The 26,655-nt window shown below is 46.1% G+C and overlaps 1 protein-coding gene across 9 annotated transcripts in view; it reads left to right on the top strand.

The window, feature by feature from the left end:
• The first annotated feature begins 5,166 nt into the window (after window positions 1-5,166).
• Window positions 5,167-26,655, top strand: part of LOC309602135 (histone-lysine N-methyltransferase NSD3) — a 45,760-nt gene continuing 24,271 nt past the window's right edge. For 7 of the 9 annotated variants that reach the window (XR_014230622.1, XR_014230623.1, XM_082335461.1 and 4 more), the window contains exons 1-8: window positions 5,167-5,357; window positions 13,935-14,662; window positions 18,258-18,326; window positions 18,784-18,943; window positions 19,386-19,540; window positions 20,371-20,874; window positions 21,684-21,810; window positions 25,805-25,905. Coding sequence is in view for 7 of the 9 variants with exons in the window: in XM_082335461.1 (XP_082191587.1) it covers window positions 13,979-14,662; window positions 18,258-18,326; window positions 18,784-18,943; window positions 19,386-19,540; window positions 20,371-20,874; window positions 21,684-21,810; window positions 25,805-25,905 (1,800 nt within the window). In the remaining 2 variants the exon portion in view is untranslated. The remainder of the gene's footprint in view (window positions 5,358-13,934; window positions 14,663-18,257; window positions 18,327-18,783; window positions 18,944-19,385; window positions 19,541-20,370; window positions 20,875-21,683; window positions 21,811-25,804; window positions 25,906-26,655) is intronic. The other 2 variants (XM_082335462.1, XM_082335463.1) reach the window with 2 other exon arrangements.

Genomic DNA, 26,655 nt, shown 5'->3' with positions numbered 1-26,655 from the left:
TGCGTGTCGGCGCCCGACAACGGCTTCGCGTGGGATTCGGCGTCAGCAGGAAGCTTCAAGCCCCGACGCGTTGTGAGGCAAAGACTGCGGGTCTGGCGAAACACGCAGGCAGCCGGAGAAACGTTCTCGGTAGGTGACAGGAGGCTTGGTCTCTCGAAATGTCTTCTGTCTTTGAGCGGCTAGTGGGGAAAACCCCATTTTATTGCCCACGATAGGTTTGTAACCCTTTGGCAACTTCGCTCGTAGGTGCCTAAACTGAGGAGCAATATTTAAAAAAGTAGAAAATGGAATTGGGAAAGATGGGTAAGAAACGGGACAGAAAGCTGCTGAGGCCTGCCACCAGAGCTCTCAGCGCATTGCTGTGTTTTCCATCGGTTGGAAAGCACGTTTCCCATGAAGGGCTGGCCTCCAGGTCCTTTAAATTCTGAAAAAATCCCCCCCCCCCCCCCCACTAATCCAAATACTTTTTTACTGTCAAAACCATTTCTGCGTTGTTAATGCAGAGCGTGTAATGGTGCAATTTAGTTCCTCTGTGCTTTATTCTGCCAGAGTTGGTTCTGCTAGACCACGTCCCCCGGCGTCGCAGAAGAGGGTTTTGTTTGGGTTTTCCTTCCCTTGGGAGAGGCTCTTGCCTGGGGAAGTGACAGAATAGGACAGTAAAACTGGATGAGCAGGCAAACACAAGCTCCCGTCCTCCGAACCCAGCTCAAGGTGGCGTCCCTTGTTCCTCGCGCTAGAGCGGGAGGTCTGCGTGGCTGCACTAGTGCTCCAGCTTTCAAGAAGTTGGAAACACCGATTTTGTCTCCTCAGGGACGTATTCCGCTGTGAATTCGTGAGATGGCTTCTAAGACAATGCAGACCAGAGTCTGGGCATGCTTATCTACCTTCTCATCTTCGCAGTGTTCAAAACTGTGATTTAAACGTGTTTAGATTATGTCTACAAGAGTTTTTCCTGCCTGAACGAGGGCTGGACGCTCCTGTTTCAAAGGAGACTGACCTGGGGATGCTGCCTCGCTGCGTTAAGCGCTGGGCTTTTAGGAAGGTCACTACAGCGGTGAGGGGTCAGAGCCCCTCCTCGACACTGCCCGCTTAAAGCTGCTGCTCAGAGCCCCCTTAGCAAGCCCACCCCTTCTTTTTGGGGACGGCAGTGGGCATAGATCGTTTGTCCAGGAACAGGCGTCGATGCTGAACTGTTGTGAAACACACAGGCAACAGGATTTGGGGCACAGCTGCTGGAAGCAATTAGCGCGCTGCATTTAAAGGGGAGCGTTCTTCGGGGAGAACACAGCACCTCTTTGATTGTTCACAAATATTGTTTTTCTCTCGCGTACGTCTTCGGGGTTGTTGTAAAGCACTCAAGTGTGTGGCGTTTAAGGAATGCTGGGGTCTGTTACTGATGGAGCTGCGGTCGCTCGCTGGCTGGAACCGCGTGCGATGATCTGGAGCTGGAAACGTCGAGTCCGGCGGTGAGGTCCCGAGTGCCTGCAGAGCACCAGAACCGCTTGTCCCCACAGGTTCGTCAGTGCAGGGTGAGCGGCGATCCTGGCAAGGATCGCTAGTTACCGTGATTGCGTGTTCTTCTGGTAGCTGGTTGTATCTTGTAGTCACTGCACAGGGCAAGCAAAGCGGTGTTTTATGTTTCCCTGAGGGCTGAGAAAGGTGAAGCTGGTGTCGTGGCGCTTCCCTCATCTGCGCTCAGCCTTAGCTCTGCGGGTAGGATCCCAGCCAACAGGTCGCTTCCAGTAAAAACTCTCAGGAGCAGGAAAAAGGAGTGCAAAAGAAAACCGAACAGGGCAAAAATGGAGGAGAAACTAATTCCTGTCAGAACGTTCATTAGTCGTCAAAAGGAATCAGAAAGAAAATATATTCTCATCCCTGGACTACTTCAGCTGCAGGAACATCAGGACCCTCCATATATTAATATTAACTTTAATATTAATGCTTAATATTAAGCATTTAGGATTTACAGAAGGGAGGAGAAGAGAGAGAGGAAGCCTTTTCTAGGTCACCTCCATTTTTGGTGCCTTATTGTATTTAAGGAGGAGAATAATCGCTTTTTAAATTCACTTTATTACAGCAATTCCCGGGCCCCCCCGACATGAAAAACGCCTCCTCATTGTGGGCTCCGAGCCTCTGCTTTCTGGGCAGCGGGAAATGCTGTGAATTTGGAAATCATTGCTCATCCTTTGCTCAGTGACTCGTAAAGCTCGCATCTCTCCAGCTTCCTCTTTCATGTTGGGTCGTGTCTCTCTTTTTACCTAATTCTTCCTAGTTTATTATCTGACTTTTTTTTTTCTTGGTAACGGACATCATCTTATCTTCCCATCTTGTTTACTTTCCATTCTCTTGTGCTTTTTTTGCTTTCCATTTTCCTTTTTTTTTCCTTGCATGTTAATGTTTTTGCTGCAGGAAAGATTTATTGTGTGCACTTCAGTTGTGTTTTCTTCCGCAAAAGAAAGACTTGAGGGTTGTGGAGGAGGGGAATTAATTGCAAACATCTCAATGCATAATTTTTCAGCCAAAATAGGATTAGAAACGACTGAGGATGACAGCATTTTCCTTCTCGATCCAACCCAGATGCCAAACCTCAGGAGCTAGACCTAGGCTCTGCAAGGCACGTTAGGATCTCTCCAGCAGAATTTGTTTTTTTCCCAGGCCTCATGCCGCCCGGCTGTAATTAAACGCACGTGGTACGTCTCGGCCGTGCCGTCCGTGTTTCCTAACAGCGGTGCAAACGCACGCCATGGTTTGGTGGGGCGGTTGCAGCTGCACAGCGGGGTCGGTAACGCCTCGGCACACGCTGAGCTTCGCAGGAACGCGTGTCCGTGCCCAGCACTCGGTGCCCGCAGCCGTCCTTGCACCAGTAAGCGCAGCAGGGCCAGCCAGAGCTGCTGGAACCGCCGTCCTCTTGCCGCGTTCACCTCCGTGGGTTTCTGCGTTGCGTGTTGGTGGTACGCTTCACATCTTTTTGTAGATGCTGTCGTAAGAGCTGGAAGACAGGGATGGGGAGCAGAATGAAGCCCCCATAATCCAAGGTCAGCGACCTGCTGCACCATGTAGACACACACAAGCCTATGGGGCCAGGTGGGATCCACCCAAGGGGACTGAGGGAGCTGGTGGAGGTGCTCACCAAGGCACTTTCCATCATCTATCAGCAGTCCTGGCTCGCCGGGGAGATCCCAGTTGACTGGAGGTTAGCAAATGTGGCGCCCATCTACAAGAAGCGGTGGAAGGAGGATCTGGGGAACTACAGGCCTGTCAGCCTGACCTCGGTGCTGGGGAAGGTTATGGAGCAGATCATCTTGAGTGCCATCATGCAGCACGTATGGGGCAACCAGGGGCTCAGGCCCAGCCAGCATGGGTTTATGAAAGGCAGGTCCTGCTTGACCAACCTGATCTCCTTGTATGACAAGGTGACCCTTAGTGGATGAGGGGAAGGCTGTGGATGTTGTCTACCTTGACTTCAGAAAAGCCTTTGACACTGTCTTCCACAGCATTCTCCTGGAGAAACTGGCTGTTCGTGGCTTGGATAAGCGTGGTCTTCGCTGCGTAAAAACCTGGCTGGACGGCCGGGCCCAGAGAGTGGTGGTGAATGGAGTTAAATCCAGTTGGCGGCCGGTCACCAGTGGTGTTCCCCAGGACTCAGTGTTGGGGCCAGTCCTGTTTAGTGTCTTTATCAACGATCTGGGCTTGGGGATCAAGTGCACCCCCAGTCAGTTCGCAGAGGACACCAAGTCGGGGGGAGCGTTGATCTGCTGGAGGGCAGGGGGGCTCTGCAGGGGGCCCTGGCCAGGCCGGGGCGATGGGCCCAGGCCCCGGGGTGAGGGTCAGCAAGGCTCAGGGCCGGGTCCTGCCCTGGGGGCACAGCAACCCCAGGCACCGCTGCAGGCGTGGGGAGGAGCGGCTGGGAGCTGCCCGGCGGGAAAGGGCCTGGGGGTGCTGGTCGACAGCCGCTGAACATGAGCCAGCAGGGTGCCCAGGTGGCCAAGAGGGCCCATGGCACCCTGGCTTGTATCAGGAACAGTGTGGCCAGCAGGAGCAGGGCAGGGATGGTTCCCCTGTGCTGGGCACTGGTGAGGCCGCCCCTCGAATGCTGTGCTCAGCGCTGGGCCCCGCACCCCAAGGCGGCCATGGAGGGGCTGGAGCGTGGCCAGAGCAGGGCAGCGAGGCCGGGGCAGGGGCTGGAGCACAAGGCTGGGGAGGAGCGGCTGGGGGAGCTGGGGGGGCTCAGCCTGGAGAAGAGGAGGCTGAGGGGAGCCCTCATCGCTCTCTGCAACGGCCTGAAAGGAGGCTGGAGCTGGGGGGGTCGGTCTCTGCTCCCCAGGAACAAGCGATGGGACGAGAGGGAACGGCCTCAACCTGCGCCAGGGCAGGTTTGGGTTGGGTATTGGGAAAAACTTCTTCCCCCAAAGGGCTGTCAGGGCCTGGCCCAGGCTGCCCAGGGCAGGGGCTGAGTCCCCATCCCTGGGGGGATTTAAAAGCCAGGGAGATGTGGTGCTTGGGGACATGGTTTAGTGGTGGCCTTGGCAGTGCTGGGTTAACGGTTGGGATCCATGGCCTTAAAGGTCTTTCCCAACCTAAACGATTCCACGTTTCTGTGATTCTAAGGCTGGGGCGTGCGGAGCCGTAGCTCGAGGGCGCGCGGTCCCGTCCCAGCGGCTGGATTTCCGTGGCACCGGGGCACCCAGCGCGGGTTCTATTGTACCCGGGACGCGCGGTGCGCCCCGGGAGACGCTGAATTTAGATGCGGGTTTACTTAGATGCGGGTTTATTTAGACGCGGGTTTACTGAGAGCGGGTTTACCCGGCGCCGGCCGCCGCCTCGGCCCCCGCCGGACTACATCCCCCGTCGTGCCTTGCGGCGGGCGCCGCCCGGGCGGCCAATGGGGCGCGGGGGGGGGCGGTGGCGGCGCCTGCGCGCGCGCCTGCGCGGTGCGCGGCGGCGGCGACGGCGGCGGCGGGGGGGCGGAGGAGGCGGAGGGCGCGGGAGCGGGGCCGGGACCCGGACCCGGGCAGAGCGGCACGGAGCGCCGCCTTCCCCCGCCGCCAGCGGTCGCCCGCGCCCGCCCGCGCCCCGCCGAGCGCCTCCCCTTGGCCGCACCGGCCGGGAGCTGGGCGGTGGGGGGGGCGGGGGGGGGGGGAGCGGGCGGCCTCCCGGGGCGGAGCCCGGCGCCAGCGGCGGGGGCGCGGAAATCGAGGCCGGGGCTCCGTCGCGGCCTGCTGCTGCTGCTGCCGCCGCTGCTGCTGCGGGAGGAGGCGGGGAGGCCCGCTGCCGCCGCCGCAGCCCCCGCCGCCGGCCTTTGTCTCCGCTGGGCTGGGCGGACGCGGCGGGGGCAGTTAGAATGGAACAGACTGAAGGTGAGGGCGGCGGGCGGCCGCGCTGGCGGGCGGCGGGGGCGGCGGCGGCGGCCCGCCCGGGCTTAAAGGGGCCGCGGCCGCCATGTTTGCTGCCGGCGCTGCGGCGGCGCGGCCCCCGGGGAGGGAGGGGAGAGGGCGGTGGGCCGCGGGCCGTCCCGAGGCGATCCCGCGGGCAGGGCCGGGCCGGGCCGGGCGGCGGCCCGCCGTCTCCGTGAGGCCGCGGAGGGCCGGGGCGGGCAGGGCTCCGTGAGGCGCGGCGGGAGCCGCTCGCTTGTCCCAGCCGGCGGGGTTTGGGGCAGGCGGCGGCCCCCAGCGCCTCCGTATCCCCCGCCGCGGCAGGCAGCCGGGGAGAGCGCCCGGGCGCCGGGGGGAGCCGCTCTCGGCGAGCCCCAGGGCTTCTGGCGGGGAGGAACCGGGGGTCCGAGCCTGCTCCCCGCTCTTGCGAAGCGATGCGGAGCTGTCTGCCGTCTCCGTGACAAGCCGCGTACTTGTCAGCTTCTTCAGATAAGCAGGTTTTCAGTGCGTGCTCCTGAGAACCGCACATGAGCGAAGGGTTTGTCGTTTCTCGGTTTATTTTTTTTTTTTTTTTGAGGTGCTGTTGCATTGTACTCTGTTTTGTTCTGTGTCTCACTCCGCTCTTTTTTCACTGGCAATACACTCGACAATTTTAATACAGGTTTAAGATTTTCAATTTGCTGTTAAGAAAAAAAAAATCTTAATGGTATAGTTCTATATATACTAACTAACCCAAAAGACAATGTAAAGTAGCCTATAATCATAGTTGAAGAAAAAATTGTAGCCTGTTTTGATGACTGTTTAGGTTGTCCAGTGGCTTACTGTAGAGATGCACAGAGTATGTTTTGGCAGTTAGATTTTTTCTTTTTTAAATTTTTTAATAAACTGCTTGAAAAGATTTTACTCCACAAAGTGAGCATGTGCTTTATGAAGTTACAGACTAAGAGTAGAGGATGACGACCAAAGACACTATGTTTTGTTTTAATACAACCCAGTTTTGCATTTTCAGTTTGGTAAGTTTGCCCGAGTTTCAGGTGATACACATGAGATACGTTGCAGTTACTACACTGCTTTTGATATGTGAAAGTATGTCATGACTCTTACAGTGTTTGGTATTGCCAAAGATCTGGCTTCTGGTTTTACGTGAATATCGATCCGTGACTCTCCCTGGAGAAAAAAAAGATTTCCCTCCACGTTTCCTATTTGAATCCTGAGGCTCTAAAAACAGATGAGTACTCTAAGCGCGTTTTCAAGACAAACCACTTTTTATTTTCTTTTTAATGCATGGCGTTTTCTTTGCTGCTGTCCAAGTTGTTTCTTTCCGTGTCACCATGGGAAACTTGTTAAAAGTGGCCTTATCAAAACCATATTACAGACATGACTACTTCTTCTGGCATTTATTAAAAAAACAAACCACCTTTCAAAAGGTATACAGGGAAGTAGTCAGCCTTACCGCATGCTTTAAAGTTTGTCAGGAGGCCTCTGATTCACCATCAGTGTCTGCCAGAAGAGACTGCTCAGTCCAGCTGAAGTCAGTAGAAATCCACAGGCTACAGTTTTTCTGCTAACGAATCTATGTGCTGTTGAAAAACTTGGCATTGTCTTAACGTACGTAAATGAAACTTTCCATGTGTGATTTCTTAAGGACAGCCAGAACAAAATGGGACAGAGCAGACTGCAAATACTGGTTGCAAGAATCAATAAGAATAATTATTTTATTTCTGTCTACAGTTCATATAATTTGAACACCACAGGATGCTGTTACAGTTGATCGAGGCAGCCCTCCAGGTGATTTTTGACATGACTGTAGAAAAAGCATGGGTGTGTTCAGTTCTAGTGAGGAGTTCGGTGGCAGGTGCGTATGCTGAACTGCAGCGAGAACCGGGTTGTACGTTTTACGTGGTTCTGGCTGGGCAGTCGTAAGGTTTTGGGAGGAGGAATAGAAACATGACAGAAGTCAATTGCATCACTTTAAAATCCCAACCAACCTAGCCTGTTCCAGCCACACAGCTGTGTGCTTGTAAAACATGTAGAGCCGTGAACAGCTGAGAATCGTTGCTGTGTGGATTAGACCCTCGAGATGACGAGTACCAGCGCAGGTTAGATACAGGCATACGCTGGAACGAAACAGCCCAGAAAACGGCGGTAAACATGTGTGTGGTGACTCAGGTAATGAAGGGGTGGTAGGACGCGAACAAATCTTTGAATCTCCCCGATTTAGATCTGTGTGGACAGGAGCTGGGTTGTTTGTGCGTAAAGATGGCCTGGAACTTCTGCTTTCGAGACTGTTGATAGAAAGTCCAGCTCAGGGTGACGAGGCAGCGACGCCGTTTGCTGAACATGTAAGACTGACTCAAAGTATTGCTTTTTCAACTCGGTCAGTGAGGCAGTAGGACAGTTTCTGTTCTCACAGCAGTTACTTTCCATCTCTGTAAAATTCCTTGCCTCTACCAAGCGCTAACCCAGCTGCTTTAAGCAGGGCCACCCACATGGTGGTTGTCAACAGAAAAGGGTAAAACAAATTCAAAAAGGTTTTGTGGAAACTCCGTTTAAAATACGTGCGCTCTACGCTTTTTATCGGTAGGTGTTGTGTCGGCTCGCTGCTGTGGTGGTAGCCAGCCTCAGATGAACAAGCGTCTGCGCTGGTCCCAGCAGGGTTCGTCAGCTGGTAGCGGTGGGCAGAAGGCGCGCGGAACCCCGGGGGTCTCGGGCGTTCAGGGAAAGCGCTGCCGTTTTGCGCTGGCTTCTGGCTGCCTCCGGCTGGGTGCGGGCAGTTTCTGCGGGCGCTGCACCCAGCAGGCTTTGGAGAGAGTCCTCCCTCCTCGTGCTTGGGAGTTTTCACCTTGGTCTCCTGTTTGGTGATGAATAGCGGTGGGTGCTTCTGACATTCAGGAGGTTTCTCTTACGCATTGCATAGTTACCGTATCTTTTCTCACTTTTTTGAGCAATAATACAGTGGATAGATGCATGTTTGTGTGTTTTATAGGTAATTCCTACCCTGTTGCTATATTTTATGCAAACCTACAAAACTCCCTCTTTGGGAGGAGGAAAATGGGATCGGCATTGTTCAGAATCGTGTGATAATCTGAGCGGTCTGTTATTATTTAGTCTACCGCAGCATGAAAGCAATAATTTGAGAACTTCATGTCTTGTTTTCTGAGAGTGAAGTTGCAAAATACTCATGCGGAAAAATAGCTTTAGATAAGTGCAATTGTTGGTGAAAAATGTGAACCTAGAGGGTTTCTAATCTCTTTGAAACTTTCCCATGATGGGGCACTCACTGTTGAAGGTGTAACTGGGTTTTTTGAGTTATGCTTGGTCAGGCTAAGAAGCTCGGGACGGGAAGTGAAACAAACTCGGTGTTAATTTAAGAAGGAGCACTGTAAGAGCTCTACTAGATTGCCCTACCTTATCTTGTACTGCTTATATTTTTTTATTTCATTTACTTTTTCCTCTGATACTTTGAATTGTGGCTCTCCCATGGGCAACATGAAAATATTTGCTCAAACAGTGTCCGTGTGTAGAGTCTCGGTGTCTGTAAACAGTCCCGTTTCCCTGCTCGCTCAGAAGATCCCGCAGCCGTGGGAAAGGATCGGTACAGAATGCTGGCTACCCGGTTTTAGAGAACAAACTCTTTTTCTTTCATTAGGAAATTCAGTTGCAGTTTTGAAGGTATTGTTGATTTCAAGTTGTTTCCCAGCTGCTACAAAGTATCCATTTCCTATAAACCTTGAAATAATTAAGTTGTTTCTTTATCTGTTGGTTGAGTTCCAATGTTGTATCGGTGTGGTATCTGTTATGGGTCGCATTTGGAAGCTAAATTCTGCAGCCTGCAGGAGGCTGGCACTGTAATTTAATAGAGTCGTCGCTGTTGTAGTGAGAAGAATTTATTCTGAAATACTTTTCTGCGAGATCAACGCGTATCACTGAAAATCACATTCCCTCGTGGTTTTAGGTAGTGTTCCTTTGCTGAGGAAGGGTGGGTATGGCTCTTGAGCCTGTTGTTCATATTTCAACGACAGCGGGGTATTCTTTGCATCGGAACTTGGGAGTGACTTTTGCGAAGTAATCCTTCCTTAGGTTTAAACGTTGAGATTCCTACACGTCCAGGATTCATCATTCTGTTCTGTTATTTTGGAAGCTCCAGGGGCTGTCCTTTCGCTGTAACGCAGCCCAGATGCCGCTTCGCTGGGCAGCGACTGAGATACGGACAAACCGGTGCAGAGTTTTGGAAAGGAAGAAGGGTGGGAAAATCTGGGTGTGTTAACCGTGATGACAGCGAAAGACGTGGAAGGAAGAAGCTCTCGATGATGTAAGCTCTGTGGGGGAACAACCTCTTGTGTTTTAAGACTGTTGAGAGTAGCAATTCAGTGAAGCAATAATCCTTGCTTCTGCAGCCTGCCTAGGAAGATAATGAGGCCGGTGTACAAATTGTCCCAACAGAAGCATAGGCTAGCATCGAGGACCGTGTTACACAGGTGAGCTCCAGAGGGAAATTACTTAAAAAAAAAATAATCACAACTATTTTCTCCCACTGGATTTAGGAGTTACCAGTAAAAGTAGAGTGCTTTGAAGTTCACTAATCCCCAAGTTTTGTCGCGTACCCAAATGAAGTCCGCTGTGCCTGTGGAAGGGAGTGCACTGCCGGCTTTAGGAACTGTCACAGCTGGGGACTGGCTGCTGTGAGGAGTGATACAGCCTGGCAGACTTTGACCTGGAGGGCTGTATGTGGAGGAGATAAGAGGGACCAGACACAGTCACGCAGCTTTTGAATTCTGTTAATGCTGTGTCTGGATCTCATTAATACCGCTTTGGTGGGATAGTTGTACCAAGGTATCAGCAGAGAACTTACTTCTCCTTCTCAGTACTAGCAAAACCGCATTTTTGCTGCTGAACTTCAGCCCTTCTGAGAAAAATAAGCTGTCCTGGCAAGAGCATTCTTTGTCTGTGTACGGGTAAGGACTTTCGCTGGCTACGTTGATCAAGTATTGCATCTTACTGTAGACCCAGACGGACGTGACCGTGACGAGGAGCCTGTAGTGTTGTCATGGCTTAGTGCTCTAGCCTTGTGACAGGGAGTCCTTCCTATTAGGAACAGGGCTGAGGCTCATAAACAGTCTTTGTTAAATCACTCGGCAGTCTGTAGATCATCAACTTCTGAATGATGTTTATAGATGGAATCAGAACGGGTGACTATGAACAGCCTAATACAGTACATTCTAATCGGCCAGATATATGCATGTAACATCCCAGAGAAGAAATAAACCTTGGTGTCCTAGTGAAATGCTGCACAAAGTTTGGTTTATATCCCCACTTTTTAAAGTGTGGAAGCTCTTTTAAGGAAAGACTGAAAGTTGCCAATGTAATAGGAAAAGGTCTGTTCTTACTTCAAAGAGATGGGATAGGGTAATGCTTTTTGGGGCAGAAACCTTTTGCTTAGGCTGTTGTACAATTTCAGTGCTTCTCAAACTGAAATGTTCGGCTGTGGGTTATATGAACAGCTTTCTAGTGTTCTGTATGCAGCCTCACCTGGTGGGGCTCAATTTTCGAGAAGGCTTTAAGGAAGATTTTAGTGGATTCAACATACCAGCCAGGCAAGAGATCAGAATTTCTGTAATGTCGATCGCAGCGGCCTGCCATTAAACCGCTGCCAGAGGAATGAGCTGGATAACCAAATCACGTAACCCACGGGTCACAGCAGTGCGAGAGAGGGTTTGTTTTTTTTTTCTCCCTGATGCGACAGTTGAGGCACAAGTTGTCAGTCTGTACTTGCTGAGTTGTAGGACTAGAAGGTGGTTATACAGATGAAGATGGTTATACAGATGGACAGTTTCAAGGCAGTCTTCTGAACGTAAAGATCCATTGCTGATTTGAAAATGAGGGTTCGTGGAGGCTCTAAATCTGGTGGTGTTGGCTGGAGGAGGATTAGTTGTTGTGGTAGTGGCAGTGAGGTTTTTTCCTCTTACATCATGAAGTACTTACTCACCAAGCGAGTAGTCTGCCTCGATATTTGACATTGTAAGTAAGGCCAAAGAACCTGTACCTGGGGAAAAAATGTCTTTTAAATGAATTATCATCCTTTCTCTTCCCTCTCAAGAGAGAAATGAAAAGCGTTAAAATTATTTTACCACATCGGATTAGCATCCTCCAGCAGGACTCAAAACTTGCACGGTTTCCACTCTTAGTCGGACTTATAAGCAGGACAACATAAAGCATAATGATTCGAATGCCATGTGACATTAGCAAAGTTATATTTTTAACAAAGCACAGAATGCTGTGTATGTTTTTGTTTTATAGAATTTTGCTTTCTGCAGGCTGATTTTTGCTTTTTATCGTTCTGCTGTGGCCACACCAAAGTTTGGGTCCTGGCATGATATACTTTAACAGATCCCTTATTTAACCTTCTGGTGCTTAGTTCTAATAAACTAAACGAACGATCTTACTTTCAGAGTATTTGGGTAAAAGAAAGTGATTTAATTACTGTTAAAAGAAAACAGCAACAATAAAAAACTGAGAAGTCGAGAGTAATTCTAAAATTTCTTAAACTGTTTCTGCTTTGACTCTGCCCATCGATCAATGGATGTGCCAGGATGACTGAAGTGCTGTTGCAGCTTCTCAAGACAAGTTTTTCTTTTAAGCATTCAGAAGAAAAAAAAAGATTGAACCAGGTTGCAGTAACAAGTGAGAGCAGCCTAGGGTGCAGTTTCTTACTTGTGTGCGAAATCTGTTGTTTGCTCTTCGGTTTGGCAGATGTAAGGTAACAATTAATTGGTAAATAGTACGAACAGTCCCACTTCCTCTTCCTAGAATGGGTGGTGGTTTTGTGTTTTTGACCTTGGTACGCAATCCTGCTCGCTCCACGTGCTGTCCCTCGGATACGCTGCCGCCTCGGCGGTAACGTTCTTGCGTTGGCTTTGTGGCTGATGTGCAGCGAGCTGCTGGAGAGCAGAGGTGGTTTTACAGCCACGAGATTTAACAGTTACTGCAGTTAGTGAATCTTGCTACATGGCGTTGTGCTATTGTTTCCTTAAGTCGCTTAATTACGGTGACAAATGTGCCCCTAGTTGATTGCACGGGGCAGTAAAGATGAATACAAACATCAATATAATCCGAGTATGAAGTCCACAAAACATAGAGCAAAATTCTGGTCGGGTTCTTGCTGGTTGCTGTTGTAACTTCAGTTTCTTTTTGCAGTCTCAGAGGAGGGAAGTGTTCTTAGTGTTTTGAAAACTATTAGATAAGGTATTGAGATGCGTTGCATGGGGAGGGTGAGAATTTAATGTGGGCAGGGTTATATGTAGATTCTTATTATGAGAAGTATCTGTGGGATGTGTTAATGTCATTTCAAACCCTGACCAAAAGGGCACAGTAACCCTCCTTTATGCCTACGCAGAGACAGAATAAATAATACAGAGCTATGTTTACTTTGGAAGGGCTAAATTGACCTTGCTTGAAAACAAACTTGTATTTCTTACCTGAAGTTTAGGTCACTGTATATGTCTTCTTGTTGAACATCGATATTATTTAGGTGAATGCCAAAACCTTCTCTGAGCCAGCAGTTGAGTTTTGGAAATCTAACTTCGATTTAGTCTGATCTTGGTGTTTTAATATGCAACGGAAAATTGAAAGTGTGTGTGACAGCTTTCTCAGCTGTAATCTAATTCAGTGAATAACCTCAGGTTTTGGAGATCTTCTGGTACTGAGGCTGTTTTTCTCTCCCTCCAAACCACGTAGCGTTTAAGCCCTAAGTGTTTAATATTAAAATAAGGTGGAGGGGCGGGGAGTGAGGAGAATAACCCTCCTCGCTAGCTGCTGAGAGCCACCCGGTGCAAACTCTGCTCCGCTTTGCTGGTGAGGGAGGAGGTTGGGAAACCCCACCTGAGGCTGTCGCACAGTCTGAACTGGTTTTCCCAGCAGCTGAGGTGGAACGGCCTATTCCCTTTAATCGTGCCACTGCTCAGAAAAGCCCGTGGCTTAGTCTCCCGCTGGCCTAAGGGCTGCTCATCTGTCTCGAATTTTGGCAAGGAGGCGGGGAGGCAGAGAAGAGGTTTCTTCTCTCCTGTTTAAGTGGTCTTCCTGTGGTTTTTCTGGCTTGTTCAGTTTGCAGTGACCATGGTGGCAAGAGAACTTGGTGTCTTCTGCATGCCTGAGGTTCAAAGTCGGCTGTCTTACTGCTTTGTGTTAGAATAACGCTTCCTAGCGCCAGACTAGGAGGGCTATAGAGAGTGTTTGGAATTTTAGCATTGTTATTCTGACTTTGTAACACTTGGGCTCTTAGTTTTTAAGCACTTGTAGGTACTTACAGCATTTCTTTAAACATCTTGGAAAAGAAGAAAGTGGTCATGTAAAAAAGCTGTTCTTGCAGAAATGTGTGAAGAGCCCTTTTTAAAGATTCAGTAATACCAGTCTTCTCTAAATCCATGAGAGGGTGGCTGCTGAATGGAGAGGGGGAAATTGGTCTTTAGATCTCTTTTCTTTTTTTTTTTTTCTCAACAATTTAATTCGCTTAATTACTATTTTTCGATTTACACTGACTTCTTATTTCCCTCCCCCCGCCTTTAGGCCCTATGAGAAAAAGGGAAAGCTAAGGATGCTGGAGCAGAACAATGGATTTCTCTTTCTCTTTCATGCAAGGGATCATGGGAAACACAATTCAGCAACCACCTCAACTCATTGACTCAGCCAACATCCGCCAAGAGGATGCCTTTGATGCCAGCAGTGACATTGCTGAAGATGGTGGACAAACGCCATACGAAACTGCCCTGCAGCAAGGCTTTCAGTACCCTACGCCCACGACGGAGGACCTTCCACCCATCACGAATGGCTACCCACCAACGATCAACATGTACGAACCTCAAGCCAAATACCAGACGTACAGTCAATATCCCAATGGTTCAGCCAATGGTTTTGGTACAGTCAGAAACTTTAGTCCCCCAGAGTATTACCAAATGGAAAACTCTAACGCAAGGCCGCACGAAGTTCTGGAAAAACCTTCCCCTCCGCAGCCGCCGCCTCCACCACCACCTTCAGTTTCACAAACGGTGATTCCAAAGAAGACTGGCTCACCAGAGATCAAATTAAAAATAACCAAAACTATCCAGAACGGCAGGGAATTGTTTGAGTCCTCTCTGTGTGGGGACCTTTTAAATGAAGTACAAGCGAGTGAGTATGCTAAGGCGAAACATGAAGGGAGAAAAGAGAAAAGGAAAAAAAGTAGCAAGCATGACTCTTCCCGATCGGAAGAGCGCAAGTCGCACAAAATTCCAAAATTAGAACCAGAGGAGCAAAATGTAAGTGGAATAATAGTTTCAGCCATCTGTATACCTGATATTGTTGATGGAATATGCGTCTTGGGCAGTGTTTTTCCTTACTTTTAGTTGTATACGTACCTGAAGTCATGAGGCTTTATTTACTTGTCAGATACTCATATTAGGTTACTAGGATCTGTATTTCTAGGACAACACAGTTTTGGGTAAAAGACTGCATATAAAAATAAATGTTAGAAAATGCTATATAATATTTTTAATATTATTTAGTGGTTTAGCGTGTTCAGAGTTTGCTACGCTTTGGACAGTGTTGAAGATGGAGCGTTTGGCCAAAAGCATGCAAGTGTACACATTCCTAAAATTGCCTGTCAAAGTAATGCTGGGTTATTCAGTGGAAAGTTGGGTAACTTGGAGTATTCAGCACTGCAGCTTTTAATAAATTTTTGAAAGATATTCTAAACGTCGTGATGATGTGCAAAACCCCAGAGCGATGTAGCATATGTAGAAGCCAGTAGAAATTAGTATTCTAAAATAGTAGGCGAATTAGAAGGACCAGTTGACTCGACAAACTTTGGGAAAATTCAATATTGATGTCTATTACCATTTCTGTCAAGTTTTGTAATAGGGTTGGACGTATACAGGGTGTGTATATATATGTGGTTTAACGTAGATTGCAGGAAGTAGAGACACAAATTACCGGTCTTCGGTACTCTCAGCTATTCTTTTTTCTTCAGTTTTATAAGCCACTTCATTACTTCTGTTTCTTTTTCTCTTCCTCATTCCTGCCAGCTGTGTGATACTGGTTTCTGTATTTCTCAGTTTGAGGGGAATGGGGAGCAGAGAGGGGTGGCAAGTGTCAGGAATGGGGAAGTTGCCATATCAGGCCAGGATGGAGATTGTCCAGCTCGGGCCGGTCTGGGCTGTTACAGTATATAGCTGAGTTTCGTGTAAGTTCCTGTGAACCCCCTTGATTCTTGCTTCTGGTAGGTTTGGGAGAAGATCCTGTCCTGTAGGGATCGGGACTCTGATCTAGTATAGCAGGTTCATATGCTTGATGTGGTGGTGGTGTTATTTTTAATGGAAGTCACGCTGGTTTCACACCCACCCCCCCTTACCAGGAATATTTACAAGTTTTATGACTGTTCTCTCTCCCTTCTGGTAAGCGGACTTCTTCCAGAGGTCAGGTTGGTGATTTGTCAAGATTTTGAGCTTCTACTATATTTGTTTACCAGAGTTGACTCTAATGAAGCTCAGTAAGATCTAATAAACCCTGTAATCCAAACTTGAAATGGACTATCCAGTTAAAATGCGAGCCATGGGTGGCTGCACTGGATCTCGGAATTGCTGTTTGAAGGCAGTTCCAAGTGGCTGTAGCAGCCGACGTGGCCAGCTGCTGCCGGGAGGCAGCTCCGGCATCCCGACCGGCACCTCCCTCGCGCTTCATACCTGCGTATGGAGGTAGGAAGAGGGGTCTGTTCTCACGGTCAGCTCTTTGCTGAATGCCTCCGCTGCTCCTGTGTTGTTCGTCCACCTGTCCTTTGTTTGCTGCTGTAATCATACGTTTACCCCCCAAGTTTCACTTAAATCTCAGTGAGTTTGGTTCTTCCAGAGTTCGGCTAAAGACACGGTCTTTTATCCAGGCTTTCTGGCCTCTTCTCCAGACTTCCAGCACCCCCGCATCAGGCTGTGTGTTTTGCCTTACCGTTTTGTCCTCCCTCTTACCAGAGACCCTGATTCTACTGTTGAAGCTTCAGCCGTGCCTGTCCCTCTGTTTGACTGGTGTTACCTGGTTATCATGAGGACACAATCTTCTGTCTTGCCCAGCATGTTGTCTTTCCCAGATTGAACTAAAACCTTGCCTCTCAAGTTCCGAGTCATACGTGTCATCCAGAACTCGCCAGACGTCTCGGTCTTGCTTTTGTCCTCCATGTAGCTTCCATTTTCCTTTCAAAAGCCGTTGTTGCAATGAACTCTTTCATGTCACTCGCCCTTGTTTCAGACAGCAGATCACTCTGACATGAACAGGATTTTGTGCTAGTGGTTTTCGTTACGAATTACCCACTGCAGTCTCAGTTTCATTCTCCCACCATTTGACTTTCCACTACACAATTTCATCTTCGTGTATGTTCATCATGTACGCTTTCGTCATCTTTAGCGTTAATGGTATGAGACTTGTGACTTCGGATCATCTTAATAGGAGCAAACAAAACTTCTGGTACAACAGTTGTTTTACGCTCTTCTCCTCGGCGTGGCTATCTGAAAGTGCGGTGACCTGCAGTTGTTTCCTCTTTCTGACACGGTAATCTCTGTGGAAACCCACTGACTGTCGGGGGACGTTCATACTTGAAAGGCTGATTTGAAATGAAAATGTTATGAAAACATTGTTGAACTTTAAGCTCTGGATACTTGTTTTAAGAATAAGTTACTCTGCTCGTTAGTTGTATTCTGCGAGGAGCTGGAACTTTGCGATCTGTGTAATCCGCTTGGCTCTGCCGGCAGAGGTGAAGTTTCCACTAACTCACTGGAGCAAAAGAAAGGCAGGAGTCATTGCCGTGCTTTCTGCTGTACCAGGGAGGTATGATTTCTGCCCAGCAAATATTGATATGGTCGGTTTAAACGATCGTTTTCTACAGACAGCTCTAAATGAGATGCTGGCCTATGCCAGAACTGACCTTAATTGTTCTAGATGATGTTTACATGTGTGTTTCCTAGTTTCTCTGAGCTGAAGCATGCCGTATTGCCTAACACGGGGTCTTCGTTTTAAACGAGCTAGGTGTAATTTGGATTAACAGCATTATTAGTTTCTCACTGCGTGTGTCCGACTCCTCTTTTTGCTGCTCTTTGAGTCCTTTGACTAGTGACTTCTCTGCTGTGGTAAAAGCAAATGTCTGGTCCCTGTCTCATTAGATAGCTCACGGCCCGCCTCTTATCTTCTCACCTGCTGTGCCATCCCGCTATCATGGCCACTCCACCGACGATGCTAGCTTCTGGTCAGTGGTGATCCCTCTTCTGTCGAAACCTTTTCCTGTCCTGCTCTGCCAGAACAGACTGCGTGCGCCCCTCAGCCTGGCCTATAAATGCACCGTAGGCTTTATGTTGTTGACTTTTGATCCTCCAAATATATTTGTCAACTATTTGCAATTTAACATCGATTCTACAGTTCTCGTATGGTATATTTAATATGATTTTGTAATGTAGTTTTTGTAAATAACTGGTGTACAGCGAGACTCATCACGTTACTATGGATATCCTTCATATGTTCTTCTCTGTTTCTTTGAAGTTGTATATTAATTTAGTGGGAAGTTATTTGGGCTTGCTGTCCCTGAGTGTATGTTCTTCTGTCACCTGTCAGAGGAGAACATTGCTGTATGTAGGTGTGATGGTAATGTAAACAGTGTAGGGAAACAAGGTATTTTTTGATTGTGATGCTGCTGTGTTTTGAATTGGGCCTAAGGAGTCATCTTACTCATATTTTCTGGGTTCATGGTTGCCTTTCTCTCTGTGAATTATTTTTTCTGCCTGGTTTCATTATTATGCTTTTTTTGTTTTGTTTTACTGTCCCCTTACCTTGTTTGTGTTTGTTTTTCCTTTTTTCTCTTCGTTGTTACCCATTTCCTAGAGACAAAATGAGAGGCTTAGCATGCTATCAGAAAGACCAAGAGAAGATACAGTGTTGGAGGAAACCCCGGTTAGTACATACATTAATTAACACTTTTTGAACTTCTAGTGTGTTACTGTTTTTGGACTAATTATTACATGGATACTTTAATTTGTCAGATAAATCGGTTGCCATTTTTGAAACTCTTACTAATCATTTTGCATCAAAACATCTCTCGTTGTACGGTGTTTATTACTCTATTTTATCCCCAAAGCAACTTTCTTAATCAGCTTATGAAGCAGCAAGTTTTTTGGGATGGTGGTGGAGGTTGCTGTTGTGTGTCTTGGTTTGTCAGTGACTATCTTGTGTAAACCGTAGCTGTACGTAACGCCTTTCTGTCACGTTTCTAAGAAATGTTTATCTCGTGTTGGATTATCAAACGTCAGGGATACCTGAGAGAAAAATAACAAGTCCCTATGGATAGCGTCTGTGTCTCTGAGTGCACTAAATTGTCTTCTGTGGCTTGAAGCTTGCATTTTCTTTGTAGGTCCAGCAGTTCTTGCCTTCTCTTCCAACACAAGTACCCCATGACATCAAGTTTCAGGTTGGCGATCTGGTTTGGTCCAAGGTGGGAACGTACCCGTGGTGGCCTTGCATGGTTTCATGTGATCCACAGCTTGATGTTCATACCAAAATTAATACAAGAGGTAAGGGAGGACGATCTTTGCCAGAATATATCGAGTTTCTGTAGTTGTTCCTTTATTAAAGATATCTTTGAACTCCCTTTGCAGGATGAACTCTGCTTGTGCGTATGCTAAACAGCACTGTTCCTGAAATGTATAAAACTAGTACTTATTAAATTACCTCTACAGATGAGCCTGTGAAAACTGGGCTTGTGCACAGATGCTCCCACTTTTCTCAAGTCAATGTATTTATGAGAAGACGCTGATAAGTGTGAGAGTGTTCGATGTGGGCAAGGCATACTTATCTTCCCATCTTAAACTGTTCTAAATCTCGGCCCGTCTTATTTCTGAACTTTAGCTAGGTACTTCCACCTGCAGGAATTGAGCGATGTGGAGGAGGAAGGCGTCAGCTAAACCAGCAAAGGGATGTGGATAAAACTGCTGACTAGAAATTTTTCGTTTTCAGGTGCCCGTGAATACCACGTTCAGTTTTTTAGCAACCAGCCAGAGAGGGCGTGGGTGCACGAGAAGCGGGTGCGAGAGTACAAAGGACACAAACAGTATGAGCAATTATTGGCTGAGGCTGCTAAGCAAGCCAGCAACCACTCTGAGAAACAGAAGGTATGACGAACGCTAATTGTGTAGAGGGTTATCTACAGTGCCTGTGTAAGTGAAACTCTCGTGGGGCAGTTCCGAAACGCTGTGGTACTTTACCCTGTAAAGGGTTGTCTGAATTTCACTGGAAGAAGTGTTTTTCGCAAAGATACAGAAAATGTTTCCGTACGCTTACGACTTACGTGTGAAAAGGCTGATAGCTGAACCTACTTTGTCAGTTCCTCGTGACGGTAGTCATCCTGGGCATTGGAGATAATTTGACATCTGTATTAGAATATTAAATAAAAACAGTGTCTGCGTGTTTACTGTTAACCCATTCTTTGGAAAATACGGTTTTTAAAGGACACTCTTCCAGCCCCTGAGACTAGTGGATATGTTCTTTTCCATTGTTTTATTGGAAAGGAAGTGTTAGCTACAGAAATTACTTACTGTGTAGATGGGCTACTTCAGTCAATATTTATGCTAATCAAAATATTGATGTGGAAGGAAAGGATTGCTTATAGAAAAATAAGGAGGATTTTAAAAGTAGATCAATTAGGATTAATTCTGTGTCTCATAACAGAATGGCGGGCTTGAACGCTGCCTGTTCTTGTCTTTAGTGAAGCTGTAACTCAGGGCAGACACTGTTAATTGTGATGGTCGTAAGGATCCAGCTCGAGTGTCTGCTTGTACTCTGAGCAGGGGATTCACTGTCCACCTTTCAAAAAATACCCTGTAAATGGAGAGCGAACTTAAATATGCTGCCTGAGAGATTTAAAGAACCTCAGGATTGCGTTTTAAGCGCTATACGTGGCAAAATCTTCAGTGTAATTAGCTGCTTGTCTTTGTTCCTTAAGATTCGCAAACCAAGGCCGCAAAGAGAGCGTGCTCAGTGGGATATTGGTATTGCCCATGCTGAGAAAGCATTGAAAATGACTCGGGAAGAAAGGATAGAACAATACACCTTCATTTATATAGACAAAGAGCCAGAGGAGGTTTTGTCAAAAGCCAAAAAGACTGCTGCTTCTAAATCGGAGACCAAGAAAAACCGACGACCGAAGCCAGCCTTGAACACCCAGCCAGAACATGCCAACGTGGTAGCAGCATCGCCTTCAAACGCTGAGGTGCGAAGACAAAGCCAACGGAGGCAGTCGAGTGTGGAAGAGGAGGAGCCACCTCCTGTGAAAATCGCATGGAAAACAGCTGCAGCTAGAAAATCCTTACCAGCTTCAATAACCATGCACAACTTGGATCTTCAAAAGTGTAACATGTCTCCAGTTGTTAAAATTGAACAGGTTTTTGCCCTTCAGAATGCTGCTGGGGATGGAAAACTCATCGATCAGTTTGTTTATTCCACTAAGGTATGTACTCTGTGTAGTGACTCCTCTTTTCTTGATAAATTATCCCAAGTCTGTCTTACTGTGGAGCTTAAACTTGTGTCCACCAAGCTTTCAAAATACATGTGCCTTTCATTGGAGAGAGAAAATCTAACAAAAGACAGATGCGACAACGGAATCTTTTAGTGCACTGACCCCTTAATTTCAGCGCATCCCAAAGTCTCTGGCAGTAACCATTCTGACTGGTGGCAGAGGAGCTCTCTACAGATGGTCACGTTTTTGCTCACAACACATTCAAAATATTAAAGCTGTTTAATTCCAGTTTCCTAGTTGAAATAATCCAGAAATTCTCTGTAAATCTTAAAATCAATGTATTTGTGGGAAACAGATGACAAAACTGTTAATAATGTATTAAAAAGTAATAACTACGTTTTGTATACCAGACTTTTAAAATGAGTTCTGCCTCCTAGCTTCCTTCAGGTGCACAGCAGCTTCTCACAGTCAGTGTAAGGAAAAGTTTAGGACTATTTCTCTGCCTCCTTCTTCTGCCTCTCTACCTGGAGGGTATTTATTTCATCCTAAGCATTAGAGAGAAGGTAATGTTTAGAAAAGTCACTGGAAATTTTTTTTTGCCTAGTGTGTAAGGGGAGATTGAGAGGGTTGGAAAGTTCTGCAAGGAAGCAGCTCAGTAGTAGATGTCATCACGTGTATGTGTCGCACTGAAGAGCAGTGAATGTTTCTGTTGTGAGAGTTAAGAGTAGATCAGTCTGCCTGTTAGCAACCACACATGCATAAATACGTCAAGAGAATCTTTTCTTCTTTTTGTTTTTAAGGGAGTTGGTAACAAAACAGAAATAAGCGTCAAAGGACAAGAGAAACTTAATTCTTCATCAAATCAGAGAAATGAAAAAGCAGCAGTGCAAAATGCGTCCTCTCCTGAAACAACTTCTGGGTCAACAGGTAGGCAAAATTGCAGAATCCTTGTCTGAACTTTAGCAGTCTAGCATTTAAATTATCAAACGTGACATCTTCTCATTAGTTAAAAAAGATTATTAACATCTTTCTCTTTACATGATAGTTGTAACAAGCATGGCTAGTGTAACACACGATGAGCCCAGATGCTTGAGAAACACAGGATGTCTTTGCGATGGGATTAGCTGGTTTGGCCTCTGAACTTTTAGCGGCTGCAACTTGCAGTATCTAAGTCAACCTATTAGAAGGATGGGTGCCTTGTGGAGAGCAGATGGCAAGTTGTTTTAGAAGACAGCATAGTGGAAGTGTGTTAGCAGAGCATTGTAATGCCTTTTGGCACCAAATGTAAAATACAACAGCTGAGATCAAAGGAAGAGAATGTGGAAGTGGCACAGTTCAGTAAGGAATGGCTCTGAATCAGGATGGGTGCTTTCCTAGACTTTGTTGTTGAGTTCCTGCATGACCTTTGTAAAGGATAGTGATTTTTTTTTTTAAGCTGCTTCAACTAACTCCCATCAGCAAAATGAGATAACGCTTGCCTTCTGAAGGCATTTTAGGGGCCCCACCGTAAAGCACTAAGTTTTGAAGTATTATGCCTGAGGGAGAAGAACCACTGAAGCAAATAATGGAGCTTGAGACTGAAAAGGGAAAGCCTGGAACAAGCTATTTGAAGTTTAATTTGTAGTACGGTAGTAGGGAAGAATGAGAAAGATAAACTGGGTGAGTGCTTTCTAGACTTGGAACAGAAAAACGACATTTTTTTTTTCCTGTTCTGATTTTTGAGAAATTTCTAATGGGAATTCTTCCAAAGGGATTGAGCTTTTCCCCGCCAGCAGAAATGTGTCTGCAGTATGTCCTCTTATCATCCTCAAGAGGAGACAGATACCCTTTGGTGAAGGGATGGAGGTTCCTGAAAAGAGACCGGTTTGAGTCATGCTAAACCAAGAGCTTTTCAAGTTCCTCCAGTCCCTATAGTGACTTCTGTTTTTTCAGCCAGATTTTGTACAGGCCATGTAAAATCCATTAACTATTGCATGTTTTGTACCTGTGCTTGTAATCGTATCCTTGGTATAGTTTCAAACATACTTAGTTTTACATCAGGTATGTAAAAGTAAATTTTAGGTTGCAGCAGAACACCTTGGTTTTCTATCACAGTAGGATGTACAAATGCTCATGGTATGGAAGCAAAAAAAGATGGAAGACTTATTACAGTACACATGCTAAAACCCCTCTTTTCTTCTTGAGGAAAAAAATCTCATAATTATTGCCACCTGTCACTTCTGCTTTAACTGTCCGTCTGTTTGGTTATTTCTCCCTTTCCAAACGTAAAATAAATGAGATTCCAAGTCAGAAACCTCAGTGGTCAACATACATGGGATCACTGTCCTCTGCAAACATGCTTCAGTTTCTGTATTGTATAGTTTTTAGGTAGGCTCGTTTTTATATATGTTGTTTTATGGACTGTATTTGGGGACTTTACAATACAGGCTGAGTACTCTGGATATGCTGGTGCGAGTGGGGTTTCCTCTGGTGGTGTTGACAGTGGTTCTGCTTTCCATTTTTAGTTGCTGTAGCTACTTCAGTTTTTTCAAACAGTTGCTACTTTAATTCCTTGCAGCAGGAGAGGTGATGGCGGTTTTGTTTCTCTCACCTGGGAACTAAAGGCTTCACCTTCACAATGGCTCTTCAGACGTAGGGGGGTGAGAATTCTGAGCCTCTCTTTTTTCATTTTCTTAGGTTTTTTGGATACGTAAAACTCCACCTGATAACACCCTATAGAGTGCATGAGCTTTACTTCAGTATACACTCCAAACAGTCACTTTCAAAGCCATTTCCAAAGTCCAGACAGTTATTGGTCCCCTCTCATGGAACATAACTGCGAAGTCCTTTTTTCAAATTTAAGGTCACCGGAACTTCAGAATACCTTTACGGTAAAGTATTTTACAGAATGACTCTGGGAGTCCTTATTAATAACCTGCAGTTAGATATACAGAATTCCATAATGCCGGGAAAATAATTCTGTAACTTGAAATCTGATAATAAGAGAACAACCATGAGAATTCATAGTGCCTCTGGTCTCCACATGCAGCTGAAGCAGGATTAACCTGACCTGACCTGGCCAGTAGCGAGGTAGATTGCTGGTCTGAAATCTGTCCTGAAACTCTGGATCCAAATATGCACGAAGACGGGATAGGAGCATTGTGGAGGTGATGCACTGGATCCTTGGCGAGCGGGAAGAGGAAAAAGTGCCCGTTGCGTTGATCAGTATTGCTTTCAGCCAATATTAGATGTGCTGATTCTGGAGTTTCTCCTCTGATACAGGCCTTGCATCTTATTTCCCTTACTACAGTGGGGCAGCACAGGGAGAAAATACGATATTGATTAAATGAACTGTTTGGTCACACTTGCTCGAATTTACTTTAAGCTGCTTCAGAGAGCTTCGGCTGAACACAAAGGTGACGAAAGGTGGCCCCTAGCTTTAGTGTCGAGATCCACGATAGTTGTGTGCGCCTCTCAAAGGATGCGGCTCGTTGGAGCCCAAAGTTACACACGTGCTAACCTGAAGGACGTTGAGCTGAGTTATTAACTTCTGAATTATTAATAACTCGTTGCTATTATTCATTAGTTAATGTGCTGTAAAACTTCTTTTTCCCTTGAAGAAAAACGAATTTTTTTTTCCCTTAGAAACTGTAAAATTTCCCTCAGTTACTGTAAAATGACAACTTTTTCAGCTGGAAAGTTTAGTTACTGAGCCACGCAACCTTGATAAAAATGCTCATCTGATTAATCAAGATGAATCTTCATTTTATTTCTGCAGTCCTTTTGAAAGGCTTTCTTTTAGCGTCTGATGAAAGCCTGCCTATCTCTCCAGATATTTTCTCTCCTAACAAGAAGGTGCAGGTTTCCAACGTCTAACAGTGTACCTGTCTGTAAGCGAATTATCTATCAGTAAGGGAATTCCTGGTCCCAAGAGTTTGTATTTTTACTTGGAAGAATACAAAGCATTTTACATTCATGTTTTCTTTAGGTGAAACACCCAAAACTGAAAAACAAGAATAATGCTTCACAGCAGATAATTGTAAATCTTCAAACTTCAGGTTTCTGTCAGTACAGCTCTAAGTGTGTACTTTGTTTAAAAAGTTGCACGTGGCGTTAAGTGTTGTGCCCATGTTTCTCCGTGTGCCCTTTTTGGAGGTAACTGCAGCGTAGAAAGGTCTTCTGATTTTGCCACCCTTCGTTGTCAAAAACCCAGTAGCTCCTACTTCATCTCTTGAAATGTCATAATAACCTTCATTAATCTGAGTTTGTTTTCCATGGTAATGTTTTCAAAAACTTGTTTTTCACTTCCATTAATTACCATAACACCTCATGATCACTGCTTCTGTTTGTGCTGAGTTTTTCTTCACCTCTCGAAATCTTCAGTTGAGCTTTCAGATTTTGTATTGATGGCACGTGTTACAGCGTGGTTCTTGCTTTCAGTTTTTGTGCTGGCCAGTTCTGAGAGAAGGCTCTCTCCCCGCAGAGCAGGGGCACGCAACTGGTGTTTTGAGCGAAAACTCGGAAGCTGCTTTTTGCGTCTTAAATTTCTAGCTTGTTTTAGTTCAAGAAGTTGATTGTGGATACCTTCCCATAAACACCAGAGATGGACTATTTGGTTAAAAATTAACCAAAGTGAAGACTGTGCTCGAGAGGTGTGTTATGACAAATCTGTTTGCCCTAAACTGGATCCCAGCTTTTTGTTTTGCTCTGTTACTAGTGTCTTTTTCTGAAGCTGATCTCTCTGTCTATGGAATCAGAACGTGTTATCTGCAACCACAGCACCAGTTGGCAAATAGCTTGGAACTGAATTTAAAAAATAAAACATTCAAAAGAGGAAAAAGTCTTGGTTTCGTTACTTTATCTGTTGATTTGGTGTTGAACATCTTGCTGTACCTCAGAAATACGAGGGATCGTATAATGGAAACCTTTTTTCCTTCTTCAGGTTCTATAGAAAAGAAGCAACAGAGAAGATCGATTCGAACCCGCTCAGAGTCTGAGAAATCCACTGAAGTTGTGCCAAAGAAGAAGATCAAAAAGGAGCAGGTTGGCTTCCTCCATGTAGAGAGTTAAAATATATTGTATTCATAAATGTTGTGGCTTATATTGGTGCCTTTTTATTTTTCTCCATTTTTCCCCATCGGGTTTCGTTTTGGACTATCCTTCATGAAATCCCCTTGTCAATACCATTGCTGTGACTCTGCTACTGGCATCTTCACAGTATCAGTCAGGCTATGGAAAATGGGAACTCAATGATGCAAGACTCCTAATGAACCTGCCATGTTTCCTTTGAGATTTCTGTTATGAGCAAAATGATCTTGTTTCAGTAATTTCTATTTGATGGAATTGCCACCAGGTTCCTTCCTTTTGCTCTTGATTTAGCTGCTGGTTTGTATTGAGGTTTTGTTTTTCAAATGAAGTTAGACTGATTAATCTGACCACTTTTGAAAATGGACTTTAAGAATGATTTAACTTAAAGGTGAATAGTCAGACTTTTATGTTGGCAGACATCAGCAAAACAGATCTTCTGGGATATACGTTTTTTTTTTTTCCTTAAGTAGATCTAACATGTACAGGGCATTCCTTTAATCTGGATGTCAGACAGACAAATGTTGTTGCTTTAAAAAAAATTATAAAAAATTCTGCCTGGAAATGAGTAGGAAAGCTCAGTGGATGGACGATAATGTTAAAAACTGAATACGCTTTTTTAACAAGTTTGTCAAAGTTGTTGGTTCTTTTCCTTCCATGGTTGATCCTCCTTCTTCAAGGGCCTCTCCGCTTGAAACCTGAGAATTT

The sequence above is a fragment of the Platalea leucorodia genome, assembly GCF_965183815.1.
Source record: "Platalea leucorodia genome assembly, chromosome: Z".
Classification (NCBI taxonomy): Eukaryota; Metazoa; Chordata; class Aves; order Pelecaniformes; family Threskiornithidae; genus Platalea; species Platalea leucorodia.
Note: the sequence above shows the minus strand (reverse complement) of the source record. Positions and strands in the feature narration are given on the sequence as shown.